Source organism: Bufo bufo, chromosome 5 (assembly GCF_905171765.1).
Source record: "Bufo bufo chromosome 5, aBufBuf1.1, whole genome shotgun sequence".
In the NCBI taxonomy this organism is placed as follows: domain Eukaryota; kingdom Metazoa; phylum Chordata; class Amphibia; order Anura; family Bufonidae; genus Bufo; species Bufo bufo.
In genome coordinates, this window is record NC_053393.1 from 473,265,324 (window position 1) to 473,289,548 (window position 24,225).

At 43.6% G+C, this 24,225-nt stretch overlaps 1 protein-coding gene across 1 annotated transcript in view; it reads right to left on the bottom strand.

Annotated features, from left to right (window-relative positions):
• The window catches only part of PRKAG2 (protein kinase AMP-activated non-catalytic subunit gamma 2), a 415,068-nt gene extending 391,120 nt beyond the window's left edge, over positions 1-23,948 (bottom strand). Inside the window, exon 1 of the mRNA XM_040434116.1 lies at positions 23,521-23,948. Coding sequence (XP_040290050.1) covers positions 23,521-23,613 — 93 coding nt within the window. The 5' untranslated portion in view covers positions 23,614-23,948. The remainder of the gene's footprint in view (positions 1-23,520) is intronic.
• Positions 23,949-24,225: the final 277 nt, after the last annotated feature.

Here is a 24,225-nt window from a genome sequence, read left to right on the forward strand (position 1 = left end):
TATTATGGGAGGGACTACTATGTGGGGGCAAATTACTATGTGGGGGCAAATTATTATGAGAGGGACTACTATTTGGGGGCAAATTACTAGATGGGGCAGTGTGGGGGCAAATTGCTATGTGGGGGCAGTGTGGGGGGCAAATTATTATGGGAGGGACTACTATGTGGGGAAAAATTTCTATATGGGGCAGTGTGGGGGAAACTATTGTGTGGGGGTAATTGCTATGTGGGGACAGTGTGGGGTAATTTCTATGTGGGGACAGTGTGGGGAAATTGCTATGTGGAGACAAATTACTATATGGGGCAGTGTGGGGGCAAATTACTATGTGGGGGCAGTGTGGGGAAAACGATTGTGTGGGGGCAGTGTGGGGAAATTGCTATGTGGGAGCAGTGTGGGGAATTTGCTATGTGGGAACAGTGTGGGGAAATTGCTATGTGGGGACAGTGTGGGGAAATTGCTATGTGGGGGCAAATTACTATGTGGGGCAGTGTGGTGGAAATTACTATGTGGGGCAGTGTGGGGCAAATTACTGTGTGGGGGCAAACTACTATATGGGGGCAGTTTGGGGGAAATTACTGTGTGGAAGCAAATTACTATGGGGGGATTACTATGTGGGGGCAGTGTGGTGGAAATTACTATATGGGGGTTTTGCTATTGGGGAGGCACTGTAGGGGCAATTCTATTATTTCTGGGGACACTATACAGGGATTATTACCTGGAGCACAATATAGGGTGTTATTATTACTGGGGGCACTCTAGGGGACATTATAGCTGCTGTGGACACTATAGGAACATTTGGGGTAATTTATCAAACTGGTGTAACGCAGAACTGGCTTAGTTGCCCATAGCAGCCAATCAGATTCCACCTTTCATATCTGACAGCTCTTTTGGAAATCCAGTTCTACTTTACACCAGTTTGATAAATTACCCCAATTATGTCTATTAGGGTCACTATTTTTTCAGCAGTATAGTACCTGGGGCATTGGGGGGCACAACGGGCACAGTATTGGGGGTGGCAGGATGACACTGTGGGGACACCAGGATGAGGAGGTTGATGGAAAATTTTAGAAATCTAACGTGTCTGTGTTACAAACTGTAGAGACGAGATGTGGCTGAAAGAATTTGCCATGGTGGTCTGGGTCAAATGGAGGAGAAGAGGAAAGAGAAGGTCTACATGACAGGAGATGTCACTGGATGTAAGAGGTATGTGGTGCTGTATTCTCCTCCATGTCTTTTTTATTACAATTATATGTATTTTAAATTTGGCGACCAAATTTTTCAGTTTAGGACCCAATTTAGGGTATTTTTTTTTTGTCTGAAGATGTCATATGGCCTAAGAAGAGACTCTGGCGCCCATGAAGCACTGCAGCCTCTTCATACAAAAATAAATAAATAAACTAAAATGGAGGGAGGGGCCCAAGTTGGGTAGACAGCCCCGGGCCTATCATGCACTTAATCCTCCCCTGAATAGGATTGTTCCTATTACCCAGGCTGTAAACACCCCTATTGAACCCTGTTCTGCTTCAATACTGTGGAATAATTCCTCCCTATCCTTTCCCTACACTTCTAATGCTCTTTCCCTGAACTTCTATTCAGCAAAATAAAAGTTTTCAAGTCTTTCCTAGCACTGTCCCTAGCGCCTGCTAACGTCTCTCCCTGCACTAAGTACATTGGAATATGGCTGAATCCAAGATGGCTGAGGCTATTTATAGGGCTGTGACATCACAGGACTGGCTGGCTGCTGATTGGCTGCATGCATGGCATTGTGGGTGATCCCTTGTTTCCTGAATTCCTTGCTCCATGTCTTAACATGTGCAGCAGCCATTTTAGGAAAAAAATTTGATTCGTAACCACGAAGCGTAAGGAAATTTGGATTCGGTGCGAATAGAATAATTCCTGAAATTCAGATCGAATTCCACTTTGTCAGCTTCGATTCGCTCATCTCTACCTGGGATACTTGACTAGATTATTTTGGTGGTAATTATTAGGGATGAGCGTTTTTCATGTTATGAAATTTGTTTGCGCCTCGTTTGGTGGTAACAGCAGAATGGCATTATGGATTACGTTACCACGGACCATAACACAATTCTATGACAGAATGTATAACGGAATGCCATTAGAGGCATTCCTTCTTCATTCCATCATGATAGAAGTCTATGGCCTGCATAACGGATCCGTCCCATTTCTGTAATGCAGGAGAGGACTCCCCGGCATAACGGAAACGGGACAGATCCGTTATGCAGGCCATAGAATTTTATTATGACAAAATGAATAACGGAATGCCACTAAAGGCATAGAATTGCGTTATGGTCCGTGGTAACGGAATCCATAACGCAATTCTGCTTTTACCACCAGACAGAGTGCAAACGAATTTCAAAATATGAAATTTGCTTATCTCTAGTAACTATCATTTTACAGCTCACAGTAAATGCAGGTAATGAGGTGTCATCACTCAGTATACTGAGCTATAGACATGTATTACTAAGGCCTCTTTCACACTTGCGTTGTCCGGATGCGTCGTGTACTCCATTTTCCGGAAGTGCCCGCCGGATCCGTAACACCGCAAGTGAACTGAAAGCATTTAAAGACGGATCCGTCTTCAAAATGCGTTCAGTGTTACTATGGCAGCCAGGACGCTATTAAAGTCCTGGTTGCCGTAGTAGTAGTGGGGAGCGGGGGAGCAGTATACTTACCGTCCGTGCGGCTCCCGGGGCGCTCCAGAATGACGTCAGAGCGCCCCATGCGCATGGATGACGTGATCCATGCGATCACGTCATCCATGCGCGTGGGGCGCCCTGACGTCACTCTGAAGCGCCCCGGGAGCCGCATGGACGGTAAGTATACTGCTCCCCCGCTCCCCACTACACTTTACCATGGCAAACAGGACTTTAGCGTCCTGGCAGCCATGGTAACCATTCAGAAAAAGCTAAACGTCGGATCCGGTAATGCGCCGAAACGACGTTTAGCTTAAGGCCGGATCCGGATTAATGCCTTTCAATAGGCATTAATTCCGGATCCGGCCTTGCGGCAAGTGTTCAGGATTTTTGGCCGGAGCAAAAAGTGCAGCATGCTGCGGTATTTTCTCCGGCCAAAAAACTTTCCGGTCCGGAACTGAAGACATCCTGATGCATCCTGAACGGATTTCTCTCCATTCAGAATGCATGGGGATAATCCTGATTAGGATTCTTCCGGCATAGAGCCCCGACGACGGAACTCTATGCCGGAACAAAACAACGCAAGTGTGAAAGAGCCATAACAAATAATTTTTATCATTCATTATGATTTTCCAATGTATCCATTAAAAATGTTGACTGCCCATGATTTTGGGTTAAATTGTCCGGAAAAAAAGAAAAATTCTGGTTGACAACCCTGTCCATCAGCGGTGGTCGTGCTTGCATTCTATAGGAAAATTTGCTGGCCTCTCTGGTTACCGGGACCATGGGATTTTGTGATGAGCGAAGTTATGAAAACTTTGATTCATGACGTCATTGCACCTACTACTTACAAAGAAATTCGCTTCATGATAAGGAAGCACATTTCTTTGTAAGTAGTAGGTGCAATGATGGGAACGGCGATAGCGCCGCCCCCCGTAGTTTAACCCCTCAGATGCCGCATTTATCGCTGGTCACGACATCTGATGCTACAATTTAGGCCTTTTAGGGATTAATCATGGTAATAATATAAATTCATACTCAGCTCCATCCAATTGCTCACATAGAGGCCGCCGTGGCCACCTTGATTGAAAACACAGAACGCTGGGCGCAGTGACGTCATCACTGATGACGTCAACGTGCCTGGCCAGTGCGCCAGTATTGTGTCACCCCTCGTGAGATTTTGCAGTTTCTGCAATCAAAATGGGTAAGTATGTATCTTTTTAGTTTTTACCGCTATTTCAGGGAAAATTGATTTGTTACCACAAAGAGCGAGGAAATTCAACTTCGCAGCCAATCAAATTTTCCCTAAAATTCGGATTGAAATCAATTAGTTTAGAATCGTCAATTGGCTTAGACGACCCACTCCCAGCCACAAGGATTGGATTCACCTGAGGCACTTAATACTCACTGAGTCTCCTAAAGTATTATTACCTTTAACTATTGGAGTACTCCCCGCTGCTACAATAAAAATATGGAAAGACATGTTCCAAATTCCCCTCCCTATTAACTACACTTAAAGACTATTTTTCACCAACTGAGTATAAGGGCTCATCCACACGACAGTGGTTTGGTTCCGCATCCGAGCTGCATTTTTTTTGCGGCTCGGGTGCGGACCCATTCACTTCAATGGGGCCGCAAAAGATGCGGACAGCACTCTGTGTGCTGTCCGCATCCATTGCTCTGTTCCGTGGCCCTGCAAAAATTATAAGACATGTCCTATTCTTGTCCGTTTTGCGGACAAGAATAGGCATTTCTATAAAGGGCCGCCCGTTCTGTTCCGCAAATTGTGGAAGGCACACGGGCGGCATCTGTGTTTTGCGGATACACAATTTGCGAACCACAAAACACGTCACTGTCGTGTGAACAAGCCCTAAGTCTGGGAAAGTTCACCCTGCACTTCAGAAAGTAAACATCCTCCTCACCAAGCTCCTTGACCAGGAGGGCGCCTTTCTCCCTGCCACTAAAATGGCAGACTTATTAAATATTCCTCAAATAGAGGAGAAACAACACAAATATTTATGTGAACATATTCACCCTTATTTAATTTCAAATGGGGAGCCACAGCCCTACTCCTGGTTTGAGTGGCTTTGCACACAAACGAAAACACCATCTAAAATAATTTCCACCATAAACAAACATTCTCTTCCCCTGGAAAACTCATCAGTCCCTTACTTCATCAGAGAATGGGAAAGAGAGTTACAAACCAAATTCACCCCCCACCCCTCCCCCCAAATTTCATCACTGCATGTGAGTCAAGCTTCTAAACCATTGAGCTATAGCTTCAGACAGCAACCTGAAGAATTTTCTTAATCTATGTGATTGAGCATATTAAAAGTACAATGAACCTAAAAGTCATTGTGACGCTGACTAGTCAAAATATCAAAGTCAGGGTCAGGTGTCAGACTCAGGTGTCAGTGTCAAGTATCAGGGTCAGGGGTCAGGGTCAGGTGTCAGACTCAGGTGTCAGTGTCAAGTATCAGGGTCAGGGGTCAGGGTCAGGTGTCAGAGTCAGGTGTCAGGGTCAAGTATCAGGGTCAGGGTCAGGTGTCAGAGTCAGGTGTCACACTGGCATTTTCTAATACTTGACTATGATATCTGACCATGTCCTAAAATGAACACTGTAGACTGGAAGTCTAGAGAGATGCCCTCAATCTTACACTGGTTAAACAAGATAGACCACATAGCCAGGTTTGAAGAGATTTCTCACTGGGTATCAAGGTCTTATCAAGCTTTCTCCCGTATTTGGGTACCTTGGTCGCGCCACAGGGGACTTCTCTATGACTCCAGCCCCTCGCTCGCTCCCCTCTTATCTTCATTGGTTCACACCTATACCCCTATTTTAAATAGATATGAGCACCACACACAACTATCCTTGTTGTCCCTTCTCAGATATTCCAATAAACCAGTTTCCTAGGGCTCATCCAGGAGACAAAGCCCCCCCCCCCCCATCATCTCCCCCAAGTCTCTTATCCCTTCCTTCTCTACTCTCTCTACTTAAGTGTTTCTAGTGTTCTACTAGTTCTAGAGTGTTGAGACCTGTTACAACGAAATTTCCGTAACTCCGCTTACTTTAATTGAGCATTGTAACAATTAATTAATGTACCAATTTGCACTATTTTCGGCTTTGCTCTGCCGTGATGACCTTATGCACTGACACCATGAGTTTATTTCCTCTGTTGTGCTGTTTATTCCTACTTTGAAAACAACAAACAGATTTTGAAAAGAAAATAAATCAATTAATTTGACTTCAATTCGCTAGTGGTATTATGTAGTCATGGCATGGTGGTGTTTTCCAGTCATTAAATTTTCAAAAAACAAAGGCAGAATTCCTTTTATTCAATCTCACCCCCACAAAGAAGTTGTTTCCCATTTTGAAATGCATGATATGGTAAATTAAATGGTGCCATTAAAAATACTATTGGTCCCACAATAAACGAGCCCATATCAGGTTACGTGAACGATAAGATAAGATGAGATTAGATAAGATGAGATAACACTGTTAAACCTTATGGTAGGGAAATTGCAATGTTGTAACAGTAAAAAGTTATGGCAGGGAATAAAAAGCGAGAACATGAAAATTGACTGCATCCATATAGAGGCTCTCTGGTCTGTACCTCTTTCAGCTAACCTGTGGGGAGAATACACTTTCAGCAGTACTTACCCTTCTGGCTTTCCGCTGATTCAGTGGTCTTTTGCAGACAGCAGAATACATGCAGTCGTGTACATGAGCCCTTAGGCCTCATGCACACAAACGCATTTTATTCCGTGTACGTTCCATTTTTTATACAGAACCATTCATTTCAATGGGTCCGCCAAAAAAACGGAAGTTACTCCATGTGCATTCCGTTTCCATATGTCTGTATTTCCATTCCACCAAATAAATAAAACATGTCCTATTATTGTCCGCATTAGGGACAAGGATAGTAGTGTTCTATTAGGGACCAGCTGTTCCGTTCTTCAAAATACGGAATGCACACAGACATCATCCGTATTTGTGGCGGATCTGTTTTTTGCGGACCGCAAAATACATACGGTCGCGTGCATGAGGCCTTATACTGTGGAGGTGACCGCTGCAGGTAAATACAGCTCTTCCCCTCCACTGAGCGAGCAGTCGACTGTTGGGAAGAAACGCTTCCTTCCTGACAATCGGCTGCTGCTCGGCCGGCGTAATTGTGCCTTTAGGGCTGTGCTGTAGACCAGTTTAGTGGCAGGAACTAAAATGCACAGACGGCAGCTTCTTACAGAACTAGAAATTTCAACACTCACCATTTATTTTGCAATACCAATCAAGAGATACAGGATCTGGCTCGAGTCCAACAAATGTGGAAAGAGGAGTCTGAAAAGCCTAGTGTTTTGCCTGTGCTTGCAACAGCAGTTTGACTGATTCTGTGACAACTGCTGGCTTCATCTGATCTCAGGGTGGACACAGAAAGCAGTCCGTGCGCTAACTTTGGCATCATCTATTACAATGTGTGTCACAGACGGCCTTCTGCTAAGTCTTCCTGGGATCTACGGTTCTTAAAGGGGCTTTCCAAGATATTGATATCCTCAGGATAGGTCTGCAGTAGTGTTGAGCGAACCTGTGTTTCAAGCTTGGCGTACAAGGTTTGGGTTATCTAAGAATCCCATTATGGATTCCGCTACCTGGACCTTAAGTTATGGTCTGTGGTAGCGGAATCCATAACGGGATTCTTAGATAACCCGAACCTTGTATGCAAACTTGAAGAAACACAAGTTCGCTCATCCCTAGTCATCAGTATCTCATCAGTGGGGGTCCGACACCGAAGACCCTCGCCGATCAGATACTAATGACAGTATTACGATACAGTCACACAGTCAGGTTTCCTGATGCTGTTTTCCAAGCCAAAATCAGGAGAGGATCATAAAAGGAAAGAAAATTAAAAGGACAGATACAACTTCTCTTTTTTGAATTCACTCCTGGTTTTGGCTTCCAAAATTGTATCAAGAAACCTGACTGTGTGGCGATACACCAATTTGTTATAAAATCCCATATATCTGAATAAGGCTTGCAGACATCCATACACATGCTGCAGTAACAACCTAAGGCCTCATGCACACGACCATATCCATTTTGTCGTTCGCAATTCACAGATCCACAAAACACTGATACCGGCCGCGTGCATCACGCCTTTTCCCCTTCCGCAGGTCTCCTGCACTATGTTACAAATGCCTATTCTTGTCTGAAAAAATGATCAGAATAGGACATGTATTTTTTTGCAGGGCCTCAGAACGGATATACGGATGCGGACAACACACGGTGCGCTGTCCGCATCTTTAGCAGCCCCATTGAACTGAATGGGTCTGTATCCAATCTGCAAAAAATGCAGGTCTGCTGTGGACAGAAAATACGGTCGTGTTCATTCGGCCTAACTTAGACGTATGAAAAGCACTTGGCAAGCATAACTTGAAGCATCAAGACCACTGGCACCTTGACCGCAAATTGTCTATATGCGTACAACACGCAGGGGGAATAAAGTGGTTTTGCGGAAACTTATGTTTCAGGCAAACTACCCAAAAACATAATTGAGGACACAACTAAAACTGTGAGGTATTCTGGCAGGTTCGGGAGACCAAGATGGTGGTGACAGGTTCCCTTTAAAGGGGTTTTCAGTAGAAGAAGAAGTAAGTTCAGTCGACTGTTAACATTTTCTGGTGGCATTGTGTGACTCGCAGGCAGGAAGGAGAATCGGTACAGTTTTGGCAAAGTAAGTTGGTTATTTTGCCCTGTATGGTTGCTTGAAAGGGCATTTTGGGTCTCAGAAAACTCCTTTAGCGTCTTATTCACACACCGCTAACATATTTGGGGGGCTTTGTTACAGATTCTGCAGTGGGGCCCAGAAGCTTGAAGTTATTGTATATCTGTTGAGGCATACTTCATCTTCTCTACATCAGGCCTATACTGCACTGCTGCTCTCATTGTGTGTTTGTTAAGCCAGTTGTACACAGCGGTGACACCAGGAGTGGATCCTAAAGATAGGAAACATATAAACGGAGTCCTTATTTTTATATCTGTTCCTTGTTTTGAAAGATGCTTGACTCCAAATCCCCTTCAAACAGGTGATCGGTAGAGGTGCTAAGAGTCAATATCCCCACCAATCTAATATTCATGGCTGATCTTAACCCCTTAAGGACCCTGCCATTTTTCACCTTAAGGACCAGGCCATTTTTTGCAAATCTGACCAGTGTCACTTTATGTGGTGATAACTTTAAAACGGTTTGACTTATCCAGGCCATTCTGAGATAGTTTTTTCGTCACATATTGTACTTCATGACACTGGTAAAATAGAGTCAAAAAAATAATTTTTTATTTATTAAAAAATACCAAATTTGCCAAAAAGTTAGAAAGATTTGCAAATTTCCAAGTTTCAATTTCTCTACTTCTATAATACATATTATAACCTACAAAAATAGTTATTACTTTACATTTCCCATATGTCTTCTTCATGTTAGGATCATTTTGGGAATGACATTTTATTTTTGGGGGACGTTACAAGGCTTAGAAGTTTAGAAGTAAATCTTGAAATTTCTCAGAAATTTTCAAAAACCAACTTTTTAAGGACCAGTTCAGGTCTGAAGTCACTTTGTGAAGCTTACATGATAGAAACCACCCAAAAATCACCACATTCTAGAAACTACACCCCTCAAGGTATTCAAAACTGATCTTACAAACGTTGTTAACCCTTTAGGTGTTCCACAAGAGTTATTGGCAAATAGAGATGAAATTTCAGAATTTAAATTTTTTGGCAAATTTTCCATTTTAATATTTTTTTTCTAGTTACAAAGCAAGAGTTAACAGCCAAACAAAACTCATTATTTATGGCCCTGATTCGGTAGTTTACAGAAACACCCCATATGTGGTCATAAACTGCTGTATGGGCACACGGCAGGGCGCAGAAGGAAAGGAATACCATACGGTTTTTGGAAGGCAGATTTTGCTAGACAGTTTTTTTGGACACCATGTCCCATTTGAAGCCCCCCTGATGCACCCCTTAAGTAGAAACTCCAAAAAAGTGACCCCATTTTAGAAACTACGGGATAGGGTGAAAGTTTTGTTGGTACTAGTTTAGGGTACATATGATTTTTGGTTGCTCTATATTACACTTTTTGTGAGGCAAGGTAACAAGAAATTGCTTTTTTGGCACCGTTTTTTTGTTATTTACAACATTCATCTGACAGGTTAGATCAGGTGGTATTTTTATAGAGCAGGTTGTGACGGACACGGCGATACCTAATGTGTATACAATTTTTTTTATTTATGTAAGTTTTACACAATGATTTCATTTTTGAAACAAAAAAAATCATGTTTTAGTGTCTCCATAGTCTGAGAGCCATAGTTTTTTCAGTTTTTGGGCGATTATCTTAGGTAGGGTCTCATTTTTTGTGGGATGAGATGAAGGTTTGATTGGCACTATTTTGGGGTGCATATGACTTTTTGATCGTTTGCTATTACACTTTTTGTGATGTAAGATTTAAAAAAATTGCTTTTTTTACACCGTTTTTATTTTAATTTTTTTACGGACGCGCCGATACCTAATATGTATACTTTTTTTATTTATGTAAGTTTTACACAATGATTTCATTTTTGTAACAAAAAAAAACATGTTTTAGTGTTTCCATAGTCTAAGAGCCATAGTTTTTTCATTTTTTGGTAGATTATCTTGGGTAGGGTATGATTTTTGCGGGATGAGATGACGGTTTGATTGGCGCTATTTTGGGGTGCATATGACTTTTTGATCGCTTGCTATTACACTTTTTGTGATGCAAGGTGACAAAAAACTGTTTATTTAGCACAGTTTTTATTTTAAATTTTTTACGGTGTTTATCTGAGTGGTTAGGTCATGTGATATTTTTATAGAGTCGGTCGATACGGACGCGGCGATACCTAATATGTATACCTTTTTTTATTTATGTACGTTTTACACAATAACAGCTTTTTTAAAACAAAAAAAATGATGTTTTAGTGTCTCCATATTCTGAGCCATATTTTTTTAATTTTTTGGGCGATTGTCTCAGGTAGGGGCTCATTTTTTGCGGGATGAGGTGACGGTTAGATTGGTACTATTTTGGTGGGCGTACGCTATTTTGATCGCTTGCTGTTGTACTTTTTGTGATGTAAGGTGACAAAAAAATTGTTTATTTAGCACAGTTTTTTTTTTTTTTACGGTGTTCATCTGAGGGGTTAGGTCATGTGATATGTTTATAGAGCTGGTTGATACAGACGCGACGATATCTAATATCTCTACAGGGAGTGCAGAATTATTAGGCAAGTTGTATTTTTGAGGATTCATTTTATTATTGAACAACAACCATGTTCTCAATGAACCCAAAAAACTCATTAATATCAAAGCTGAATATTTTTGGAAGTAGTTTTTAGTTTGTTTTTAGTTTTAGCTATTTTAGGGGGATATCTGTGTGTGCAGGTGACTATTACTGTGCATAATTATTAGGCAACTTAACAAAAAACAAATATATACCCATTTCAATTATTTATTTTTACCAGTGAAACCAATATAACATCTCAACATTCACAAATATACATTTCTGACATTCAAAAACAAAACAAAAACAAATCAGTGACCAATATAGCCACCTTTCTTTGCAAGGACACTCAAAAGCCTGCCATCCATGGATTCTGTCAGTGTTTTGATCTGTTCACCATCAACATTGCGTGCAGCAGCAACCACAGCCTCCCAGACACTGTTCAGAGAGGTGTACTCTTTTCCCTCCTTGTAAATCTCACATTTGATGATGGACCACAGGTTCTCAATGGGGTTCAGATCAGATGAACAAGGAGGCCATGTCATTAGATTTTCTTCTTTTATACCCTTTCTTGCCAGCCACGCTGTGGAGTACTTGGACGCGTGTGATGGAGCATTGTCCTGCATGAAAATCATGTTTTTCTTGAAGGATGCAGACTTCTTCCTGTACCACTGCTTGAAGAAGGTGTCTTCCAGAAACTGGCAGTAGGACTGGGAGTTGAGCTTGACTCCATCCTCAACCCGAAAAGGCCCCACAAGCTCATCTTTGATGATACCAGCCCAAACCAGTACTCCACCTCCACCTTGCTGGCGTCTGAGTCGGACTGGAGCTCTCTGCCCTTTACCAATCCAGCCACGGGCCCATCCATCTGGCCCATCAAGACTCACTCTCATTTCATCAGTCCATAAAACCTTAGAAAAATCAGTCTTGAGATATTTCTTGGCCCAGTCTTGACGTTTCAGCTTGTGTGTCTTGTTCAGTGGTGGTCGTCTTTCAGCCTTTCTTACCTTGGCCATGTCTCTGAGTATTGCACACCTTGTGCTTTTGGGCACTCCAGTGATGTTGCAGCTCTGAAATATGGCCAAACTGGTGGCAAGTGGCATCTTGGCAGCTGCACGCTTGACTTTTCTCAGTTCATGGGCAGTTATTTTGCGCCTTGGTTTTTCCACACGCTTCTTGCGACCCTGTTGACCTTTTTGAATGAAACGCTTGATTGTTCGATGATCACGCTTCAGAAGCTTTGCAATTTTAAGAGTGCTGCATCCCTCTGCAAGATATCTCACTATTTTTGACTTTTCTGAGCCTGTCAAGTCCTTCTTTTGACCCATTTTGCCAAAGGAAAGGAAGTTGCCTAATAATTATGCACACCTAATATAGGGTGTTGATGTCATTAGACCACACCCCTTCTCATTACAGAGATGCACATCACCTAATATGCTTAATTGGTAGTAGGCTTTCGAGCCTATACAGCTTGGAGTAAGACAACATGCATAAAGAGGATGATGTGGTCAAAATACTCATTTGCCTAATAATTCTGCACGCAGTGTATATGTCTTTTCCCTATATGTCTATATGTCTTTTTTTTACAATTTTTTTTACTTTATTTTTGGAAAAGGACGCTTTTTTTTTTTTTACTCGAAACTTTTAATTTTTTTGTAAAACTTTAATTTTATTAACTTTATTTTTTTCACTTTATTTTTTGTTCCACTATGGGACAGGGTTTGATCCTTGTTTCAATACAGCACAATACATCTGTATTGTGCTGTATTGAACTGTTAGTTGACGTACATGACAGGCCCCAAGCCTTGGAATGGCTTGGGGCTGCCATGGCAACCATCGAGTCTCCGCCACAGCAGCGCGGGGACTCGATGCATGAGGTGAGGGAGCGCAAACCTCCCATATGCCGCAGTCAGCGCTGACCGCGGCATATGAGAGGTTAATCCACCAGCATCGGCGTTATCGCCGATGCTGGTAGATGCAGCAGGGATCCGGCGGTCAGTAACCGCCGGATCTCTGCTGCTGATCGGGGGGACCGCACGCGGGGGGAGGAACGACTGCAGGACGAGAGCGCTCGTCCTCGAGCGCTCGTCCTCGAGCGCTAAGTGCTGGCGTTTGAGGACAAGCATTCTCGTCCTGGGTCATCAAGGGGTTAAAGGGGTTATCCAATACTATAAACTGCCCCCCATATGCTGGGCCCCTCACACTGATTCTACTTACCTGGCTCCCCGCGCCACTCCTGGTCCCCGCACCGCCGCTGCTGCTTCGCCCCGTGCGTGGATGAAAACATCCGGTGTTGGGGGAGAGCAGCCAATGGCAAGCGGGAGGGGGATTAGCCTCCCTAGCATCGCGGATGACGCTAGGGAGGCTTGTCCCGGTCTGCCATTAACTACTTCCCCCGACCCCGGATGTTTTCATCCGCACACGGGGAAAAGCTGCAGCGGCGGTGCGGGGACCAGGAGTGACGCAGTGAGCGGGGAGCCAGGTAAGTATATTCAATGGGGCGCGGCATATGGGGGGGCAGCTTATAGTATTGGATAACCCCTTTAAGGATACTGTTAAGGCCTCATGCACACGTATGTTCGGTCCACATCTGATCCGCATTTTTTGCGTATGAGATGCAGACCCATTCATTTCAAAAGATGTAAACAGTCCATTCCGCAGCCCCACAAAAAAGATAGAACATGTCCTATACTTGTCCATTTTGTGGACAAGGATAGGATATTTCTACAAGAGTAAAAAAATAAAAAGTAAAAAAAAATTGCGGCATGCATTTGGCCAGTATCAGTGTTTCACAGATCCGCAATTTGCAGCCTGCAAAATGGATACGGTCATGTGTATGAGGCCTAATACTGTCATCCTGGAAAACCCTCTTTAAGATGTGATGTGTGGAAAACCCTCTTTAAGATGTGACACAAGTACTGAAGGGCAGTCAGGTCCTCCATGGCCTGAAATGGAGGTTCACACAGTAGTAGACCGCACAGCAACTATAGATAGAATAGGCTTTAGTGTCCCCATAAAAAATACATCTTAACTTGTTAAGTATAATTTGCATAATGACTCAATGAGAACAATCCTGGTTTCCATGACACTGACCCTATTGTGCCAGTAAAGACAGAAAACCATGGGATTATTGTTTTCTATCAGTCTCAAGGCCCAAATCACATACAAAAAATATTCTTCTAGTAGAAATAAAATAATCAAAATGAAATAAAAATTTTACAAAGTCATCTTTAGGCCAAATGCACACGACTGTTGTTTTAGTCCGCATCCGAGCCGCCGTTTTTGCGGCTCGGATGCGGACCCATTCACTTCAATGGGGCCGCAAAATATGCGGACAGCACTCCATGTGCTGTCCGCATCCGTTGCACCGTTCCGTGGTCCCGCAAAAAAAATATAGCTTGTCCTGTTCTTGTCCGTTTTGCGGACAAGAATAGGCATGTCTACAATGGGCCGTCCGTTTTTACGGATCCGCGGTTTGCGGACCGCAAAAAACAGCACGGTCGTGTGCATGTAGCCTTACTGATATCACCCATACACCAGATCCATATTATATTCTTATAATTTGACTGCAAATATGAAAGAACTGATGTTTCTGTAGTTGCAGGAGAAAGGGAAGTTTGATGTTTGTCAGTTCCTCATAGACGAGCTTTCTGTGCCTAATTGTGCTGGACTGGAACTGCAAAATGTCTTTCAGGGATAAGGTTTCTGGCGGCTTTCATCGACTGTCATCCTGTTAAATTATATTAATCTGCTCCTAATGTTATATAATATGATTGACTCATTCCAATTGTAATAAGTCATTCACAGCCAAAAAGTCCAACTCAATGCAGAAAGAATGCAGCCCGACAATATGCTCTGATGCAGAGAAATAGAGTTATACTGTATGGTCTTCCCAGAACTGTCTGCTTACGTGAGGCATCCATAGCAAACTACAATAATACATGGGAATATGGTTTCCAAACCCTCAGTCACACACATTGCCTATATTTGGTAGATATTAAAGAGATTGCTGAACTGTGGCATGCATACTGGGTTGCAACTTGCCATAGATTTGTACTGCAGATACACAGCTAAGGCTTCGTTCACATCACCGTTCAGCCTTTCCGTTCAGGAGCAGGAGAACGGAAAGGACGGAGAAGGCACATAACTGAGCCAAACGGAGCCCTTAGGACCCCATAGACTATAATGGGGTCCGTTATGTTTCCGCTCAGAAGATGAAGTCCTGCACGCACAACTTTTGTCTCCGCTCCATAATCATCTTCTGAGCGGAAAGATAACGGACCCCATTATAGTCTATGGGGTCCTTAGGCTCCGTTTGGCTCAGTTATGTGCCTTCTCCGTCCTTTCCGTTCTCCTGCTCCTAAACGGAGCAGGAGAACGGAAAGGAAGAACGAAGCCTAAGGCTACGTTCACACTAGAGTTTTTGCTGGATCCGGCAGGGCTCAGCAAAAACACTTCCGTTACTGATAATACAACGTCTGCCTCAGTTATGAACGGATCTGGTTGTATTATCTTTAACATAGCCAAGACGGATCCGTCATGAACGGCATTGAAAGTCAATGGGGGATGGATCCATTTTCTATTGTGCCAAATAGTGTCAGAGTTAAACGGATCCGTCCCCATTGACTTGAAGCGCTGCAATCTGCGACTTTTCCCCGCTCACGCCAGCTCTAAAAAAGTAGGCATGGCATGGGCGGGGAAGGGGACGGGTGTTTTAGGTGTAGAAAATACTCTAAATGTAAGACAGCTAGCCGGCGCCTCTACATAACTGCGGCTAACTGGTCTAAAATGCCGCCCCTATGTGTATAAGTTACCGTAACCCCTTCCCAACATGTGCCGAACATGTATGGCACATGACGGGTCTTTAAAGATGGAGCCCGCTCTGGTGTTTTACACAGCAGACTCCTGGAGCTAATGTCTGTGATCGACAATAACACCGATCACATACATTTTACCTCTCAGAGCCCGCAGTCAGTTGTGATCACATCATCTGAGAAGCTTTTCTTTGAGAGCACTGTGCTCCTGGGGCCTGAACACCTCCCCCATGAAGAGATCGGGGAAGTCATGTGGGGCTTCCAAAAACGGATTAAATCTCCCATAAGATGCAATGGTAATTCGTGGTCAATGATACACACCAAACATGCCCAGTTTATGGGTTTGAGGAAAACTGGTGACAGAACACATACAGGTTCTTCTCAAAAAATTAGCATATTGTGATAAAGTTCATTATTTTCTGTAATGTACTGATAAACATTAGACTTTCATATATTTTAGATTCATTACACACAACTGAAGTAGTTCAAGCCTTTTCTTGTTTTAATATTGATGATTTTGGCATACAGCTCATGAAAACCCAAAATTCCTATCTCAAAAAATTCGCATATTTTATCCGACCAATAAAAGAAAAGTGTTTTTAATACAAAAAAGTCAACCTTCAAATAATTAAGTTCAGTTATGCACTCAATACTTGGTCGGGAATCCTTTTGCAGAAATGACTGCTTCAATGCGGCGTGGCATGGAGGCAATCAGCCTGTGGCACTGCTGAGGTGTTATGGAGGCCCAGGATGCTTCGATAGCGGCCTTAAGCTCATCCAGAGTGTTGGGTCTTGCGTCTCTCAACTTTCTCTTCCCAATATCCCACAGATTCTCTATGGGGTTCAGGTCAGGAGAGTTGGCAGGCCAATTGAGCACAGTAATACCATGGTCAGTAAACCATTTACCAGTGGTTTTGGCACTGTGAGCAGGTGCCAGGTCGTGCTGAAAAATGAAATCTTCATCTCCATAAAGCTTTTCAGCAGATGGAAGCATGAAGTGCTCCAAAATCTCCTGATAGCTAGCTGCATTTACCCTGCCCTTGATAAAACACAGTGGACCAACACCAGCAGCTGACATGGCACCCCAGACCATGACTGACTGTGGGTACTTGACACTGGACTTCAGGCATTTTGACATTTCCCTCTCCCCAGTCTTCCTCCAGACTCTGGCACCTTGATTTCCGAATGACATGCAAAATTTGCTTTCATCCGAGAAAAGTACCACTGAGCAACAGTCCAGTGCTGCTTCTCTGTAGCCCAGGTCAGGCGCTTCTGCCGCTGTTTCTGGTTCAAAAGTGGCTTGACCTGGGGAATGCGGCACCTGTAGCCCATTTCCTGCACACGCCTGTACACGGTGGCTCTGGATGTTTCTACTCCAGACTCAGTCCACTGCTTCCGCAGGTCCCCCAAGGTCTGGAATCGGTCCTTCTCCACAATCTTCCTCAGGGTCCGGTCACCTCTTCTCGTTGTGCAGCGTTTTCTGCCACACTTTTTCCTTCCCACAGACTTCCCACTGAGGTGCCTTGATACAGCACTCTGGGAACAGCCTATTCGTTCAGAAATTTCTTTCTGTGTCTTACCCTCTTGCTTGAGGGTGTCAATGATGGCCTTCTGGACAGCAGTCAGGTCGGCAGTCTTACCTATGATTGCGGTTTTGAGTAATGAACCAGGCTGGGAGTTTTTAAAAGCCTCAGGAATCTTTTGCAGGTGTTTAGAGTTAATTAGTTGATTCAGATGATTAGGTTAATAGCTCGTTTAGAGAACCTTTTCATGATATGCTAATTTTTTTTGATAGGAATTTGGGGTTTTCATGAGCTGTATGCCAAAATCATCAATATTAAAACAAGAAAAGGCTTGAACTACATCAGTTGTGTGTAATGAATCTTAAATATATGAAAGTCTAATGTTTATCAGTACATTACAGAAAATAATGAACTTTATCACAATATGCTAATTTTTTTAGAAGAACCTGTATGTCATCCGTGTTCTGACAGTGGTTTTCATTGACCATTGGTAGGAGATGCTCTTAAAATTCCTTTTCAGCCTGGAGGCGCATGTGAATGACGCACAAAGTGCAAAAAATGGACACAAGGACCAAACAAGGACTCTTCACGGATAACCCACTGACCATCTTGTCGCAGACATCAAGGAGACAGCCATGTGAACGAGGCTTTAAGCTCTAGGTACACAAATTTACTTTGGCATTTTTTAGCCACAAAACAAATGCCACGAAAACTGCTGGCAGGTTTTTTTGCATATCGCATTTGTTTTTAGAGGTGTTTTTGCTTTAACATGTTTCAATTGTGGGCGTTTTTTCCAGACATTTATCTCCCTATAGAGGCAAAAATGCTCACATACTGAAGAAAGTTTTTAAGCAAAACCCACATTTGCAAAAAATATCCCAAAAAGTGCAGAAAATATCCCCAAAAATATGTGATTTTGTAGTTTTCTCTCCTGAATTTCCAGGGAGTGCTTTGATTTGAGTGAGCATGGTGTAATGCTTCATTTCCCCTGTGGTGGCGCTGCAGGAAAATTGAACACTTCCTGACGGAATTCTCTACACATTACAGCTGATCACTGCAAAGCCCTGACGCGTTGTGATCTGCTGATTGTCAAGGGACCATTTTAAGAATTGTACAAAGCATCAAAACCCTTTTAACAATGCATTTCAATTTCCACATGGATTCAGTGAGGCATTTTTACGTATTGCATGGATGAGATTTGTTGAGATCGCATCCACTTCGTTGCTATTGTAAAATGCTGCAGATTTTCCTCGCTCCTCGAGCTGGGTTCTTTTAATTGACTGATGTTTTTTTTTTAGTTTTTTAAGATTTTTTGGAAATTGCCTAAATAGCAATCCCTAATATAATATTGTTATCATATTAAAGGGTTTTTCTGGGAAGAAAATATTTGTGGTCCTTCTTCAGGTTAGTCAGTTGTACTCTGTGCCTTGGAACTTCGCACAATAAAGAAGCTTGGTTGGATATGCTGCTGTGGCCTTCCATTCTTTCTTCCTCAGGTTAGGTCATCAACATCTGACTGGTAGGGGGTCCGACACCCAGTACCTCCACTGACTAGCTGTTTGAAGAGGCCACCATGCTCCAGTGAGTGCGGCGGCCTCCTCACAGCATGCCAAGCATGGCGCAATTCAATATATACTGTCTGTACTTGGTATTGCAGCCTTGGCCCATTCGCTTGACCAATGAAGTGACCAATGAACATGACGTCACTGGGCTGGGAAGACGCTGCAGCAATCACTGGAGCACTACGGCCTCTTCAAACAGCTGCTCGGCAGAGGTGTCGGGAGTAAGACCTCCACCCACTCCCTGGAAACCCCTTGTTAAACTAGTAATACACATAAAATATTTGATGAAAGACTGTGACAATTTTGTCTGGATCAACTGCCAGTCTAATGTGTATCTCCCTCATCCCCCATATTGAAGTAACATACCCATTCATCTAGGCCAAAAGTACATGATTATTAGGTAAATGTGACATTGTAGCCGTCGCCCAAACAATTGTGGCAATGTTCTAATAATAACATGAATGGCCGAGGGAAAATTCCTCATGTTGCCCTGCAGATCCATCAACAGACAATGGGCTGCTGTTTATGAGAGCCTGTGTCTGCTGAGGAGTCTGCAGGACAACAGTGGAGAACATCAGAATACTTCCACAAGGAAACTAAGCTCTTCTGATTATACTACTGTGCAATTCCCAAATCTATTATTTACAGAGGACATATCATGTCCTGAAGAAACGGTGGCCACCCCTGCCTGGCTGTATCCACCAATCCACAGATTCCGGTTCTGTTATTTCTTTTTACTAGGCCGCCTGGTGTCCAAGCAATCGCTGCTAGTATTTTCAGCATTCAGTATGCTGTTCAGGCCCTGCACTGTCAAGGGGGCTTAATCCTCAGCATGGAGTGACCCAGAGCCGCGACTCTGTCCAATCAGCGCACACAGCATCAGGGCTCTGGTTTTCTCCCTGTTCAAGATCTTGACTCCCATGGCCTAAATGACATATCGGGAACTGAAAATATAGGCTCCGATTGCTTAGGAACGGAGAGGCTGGCAAAAAGAAAACACAATGCCAGAATCTGTGGAGGGGCAGCTACAGACAGGTAATGGAGGCCGCCTTTAAATGAGCTCTAATGATTGAGCTTCAGTATACATGCCTATAGTATATTCTAAATGTCCCCATACACATTATTGTATTGTTAGCCGAACCTGCAGAGAAGAATGGGTGCAGCCAGAAGTCTAATGTGCAAAAACAAAATTATGCACCCAGATAGAAACGCCAAATTGCTGCAAAACGCGGCATGATGCAGTTATGTAAATGATCACAGCTGTAGTCTGATTACACACTGGGTCTTGTCACAAGAGATTTTTAAATTGCCTCCCCTACTGCCCTATTAAAAGGCTCTCAGAAGGTACTTTTGGGTAGTGTACCTCTTGGTGAGAGATCGTTGACTGCTAGACATGCCTCTACAACACACTGGAAGCCATTGTGCCCAGCTGACAGACCTTTAGAGGGGGTGCATCATTAGACTGACAGAAGCAGGATAGTTGTTTCCACTAATTGCCCCCCGTCTAGGACGTTCTTACCTAGGAGGTGTTGGGAGCAGGGCATGTACACACAGCAAACAAACTCCGGATGGCCCAGATAGACCACCAACAGAGAGGATCGTTTGATCCACCAACAAGCAAAGCAACTCTCACAGTTTTGTTGTCCACCATCCAGACACAGGTGGCATCTTCATTACACACCCCTGTCTCTGCCCAAACCATTTCCAGGTGCTTAGCAGGAGGAAATTTGGTGTCATGGTGCCCATCATGTTTCCTGCCATTGCCAACCAGCCACTGTCACCTTTATTTGCATTGTTGTTATAAATGAGAAACCCGGACTGAAACCACATAGTCTTTAGCAGCGAATCCAGGTTCTGTTTGAGATTTAACAACGGTCGGGTTTTAGTATGGAGGCCTCGTGGTGAGCACTTCACTACTGCCTTTGTTATGGAGTGACATACTGCCCCAACTGCTGGTGTGATGATCTGGAGAGCCATCACATACAGTACGACAGTCGGTCACCCCTAGTAGTGATACGAGGGACACTACCAGCTCAGCAATATGTGCAGGACATCCTGCCACCACATGTGGTGCCTCTCATGGCTGGGGTTCCAAATGGCATCTTTCAGCAGGATAATGCTCGCCCACACACAGCAAGAGTTTCCCAGGAATGTCTCCGGTCACCAGATTTATCGCCAACTGAGCATTCATGCAACCAACTTAGCAGTGTGCAGGATCTACAGGCCCAGCCGCAACATTTGTGGGCAAATGTGCCACAGGATACCATAAGGAACCTGAATGCCTCCATGCCCAACCGTATATCATCTTGTATCCAGGCTAGAGACGGCCTAGAGCTTCCTTTCAATTGTCCAGTTTTCCCTAATAAATGTATTCTTTTGCTGAAATATTGTAATCACTTCCATATATCATTATTACATTCACAAATAGAAAGTTCCATGATTCCAACAGCTACTTCTTATTTATTTTATTTTTTTGTCAATGATTGTAAATGTCAAAAGCCGATGAGAAATGCAACAAGTTGTAATCAGTGCAAACAACATATCATATAAGCTTTACAGGTTTAGAAGGGGATGCTACTGTCAAGCTGTAGGTTTTATGAACATTGTTTTCCTAACTTGTGCGATAACCACTATAAGCATGGTCAGTGGAGCACACAGAGAAGTAAGGGCCCCATAACAAGGATCACACCAGGCCCTCCACACAGGACAGAAGGGTTTCCGCCTAAACCTCTTTCAATGACCCTTGGGCCATTTTTCCACTGCCTTCTTTGCTAAAAGTTGTTTCTTTAGAGGTTAAAGTCCTGACCAAGTTTTCACCCCCAGTTGAAGAGGAGATAATCCCAACTAGGACTTGGCCCCCTCTTGCCCTGGGCCCCATAGCAGTCGCATGGTCTGCCGCTATGGTAGTTACGTCCCTGACCATGGTCCATGTTCACATGGATTCCAATTCTGGCCAATCCAATTGACCCATAATTGGTCAGTCAGATATTAGCTAGGGTTCCACTTTTTTTTCACAGCAAGAAGAGCTCTGTAGTCTATAATTTTCTTGCTGTCAAAAATACCCTTGATGGAAAGCAAATGATGCCACCAGGAACAAAGCCTAGGGTGTTTCATAAAGAGTACTTCAATGAGATATTATTATATTCAATTATTGTTATTGTAACAGTAATCTTCTGTTCGCAGCAGATGTTATTCAAAAACAGGCATTTTGCAGAATGTCAGATTCCCTAAGATTCACCTGATTCACAGTTAAGGTTACTTTCACACTAGCGTTGTTAGAATCCGGCAGGCAGTTCCGTTGCCGGAACTGCCTGCCGGAGCTGGAAATCCGTATGCAAACAGATATGGTTTTTTTTCCGGATCCTTTAGACTTATGCAATAAATTACCGGATCCGTCTTTCCGGTATCATCCGGAATGAGGGATCCGCTATTTAATTTTTTAAAGCTATAAAGAACTGCGCATGCGCAGACTGGAAAACCGGATCCCGCGGTGCGGCAATTTATTTATTTCAATGAAAATTAATGCCGGCTCCGGTAAGTGCGGTAGAGTTCCGGGATTTTTGCCGGAAAAAATACCGCAGCATGCTGCTGTATTTTGTCCGGCCAAATACCGTACAAGGGACGGAACGGAAGACATCCTGAAGCATACTGAACGGATTGCTTTCCATTCAGAATGCATCTAGACAAAACTGATGTGTTTTTTCTGGTATTGAGACCCTTTACCGGAATTCAATACCGGAACAGAATAACGCTAGTGTGAAAGTACCCTTACAAGCTAAGTTCTGCAATTTCTAGCAGTCTGTACTCTGCAAAGGAGACACTACTATAATAAAGCAGTCTATATCCTGCATATTAGACTGGCAGGAAAAGCCTTGGTACCCTGCTGTACTGTCAAACCCTATCGAAGGGATCAGCAACCTTCGCCGCTCCAGCTGTTGCGAAACTACAATTCCAAGCATGCTACATTCATTTCTGTGAGAGTTCTGAGCAGAGCAAGTATGCATGCTGGGAGTTGTAGTCTCACAACAGCTGGAGTGCCGGAGGTTGCCTACCACTGCCCTATTGCATAGTCCAAATTCGCACTGCTCAATATGAGGACTGTCCTAAAATTCAATGAACCCACAAACACGACCTTATCCAAGCGTGGATCTTCCATTTTTGTTACAGACGTTTTCACTATCGGATAAGGTCATATTCTCTTATTCATTGAATTTTAGGACAGTCATCATATCGAGCAGCGCGAATTTGGACTATAACGCTTTGGACACAAAATTTGACTATATTTTGGTTCATTTGCTAGTGCCCATTGACTGATACACATTCACCGATTTTGTTTAATAAAATCTTTCTACATACCCAGTCGTATGGCCCTTCTGCCAGTGGCAGCGGTTTTATTAATAAACCTCTATGACTGAATTGCAGGTTACTCTATACAAGATCCATAAACAGCAAGATGATAGTATGTGACAAAACAGGCCCACAGTGTTTTGTCGGTAACTTCCACAAACATAAAAACTGCTTTCTGAGTCATGCTATGCTTCAGAACTGGGAGATCCACATTTTTTGTCACACACAACTGTAAGAAAAAAAAAAAAGATCTGCGGCCACCTGTGAAGGAAGCCCAGAGGATAAGGAGGAGGCCAGATGTGGAGACACATGCAGAGTCCTCACATGGGGAGATACTTACAGGTATATGAACCCTCAGCATCCTCCTCTTCTGGCTGCTGGTCTTTTTGGAAAGCTCCTTCTTCTTCTTAGTATCCATAGCTGTGCTTCCCATTCTTTGATCTATCTCCACAGAATTTTGGACAACTTGTGGCTGCCCCTGATAACCACGGTAGATGTGGAGAACTGCCAGGGTCTATCAAATGCCAGAGCGAGAGATTCCAGGTGACTAGTTGCAGCTTAACCAGCAAAGAAGTACATAGTCCTTCATTTTGGAGAATGCAAACATGCTGGCAGCAGATCACGCCCCTCTGTGGAGCAAGTGGACCTCACCCTACCCAGTTGTGAGAGTTCATGGAATAAGCAGCCCTTGGGGATCAGCATGCACTAATCAGCTCAGGACTGTCACTTCCAGTGTGTACAAATCAGCAGCACAGTCCTGTAAATCCGTCCCTCTCACTGAGGGGTGGTGCCACACATTTCCTACATCTGACAGACGCCAAAACACGCAGCTCAGCCATGGGCTCCACACACAGGAAGTGAATGCAAGTTTCGTGTCAGTAAATGCAGAAAGCAGTAGCCTGGGATCCTAGTTTATTACTGTGCACTTCCAGCAATGAAAATCCTCCATCTGCTGCGTCACCGTCTACCGGAGAACAATCAGCTCTGCTTTAACCCTATCGTTTCTGCAACATGTGCACCGAGATCACTTGCAAGCCTATAATAG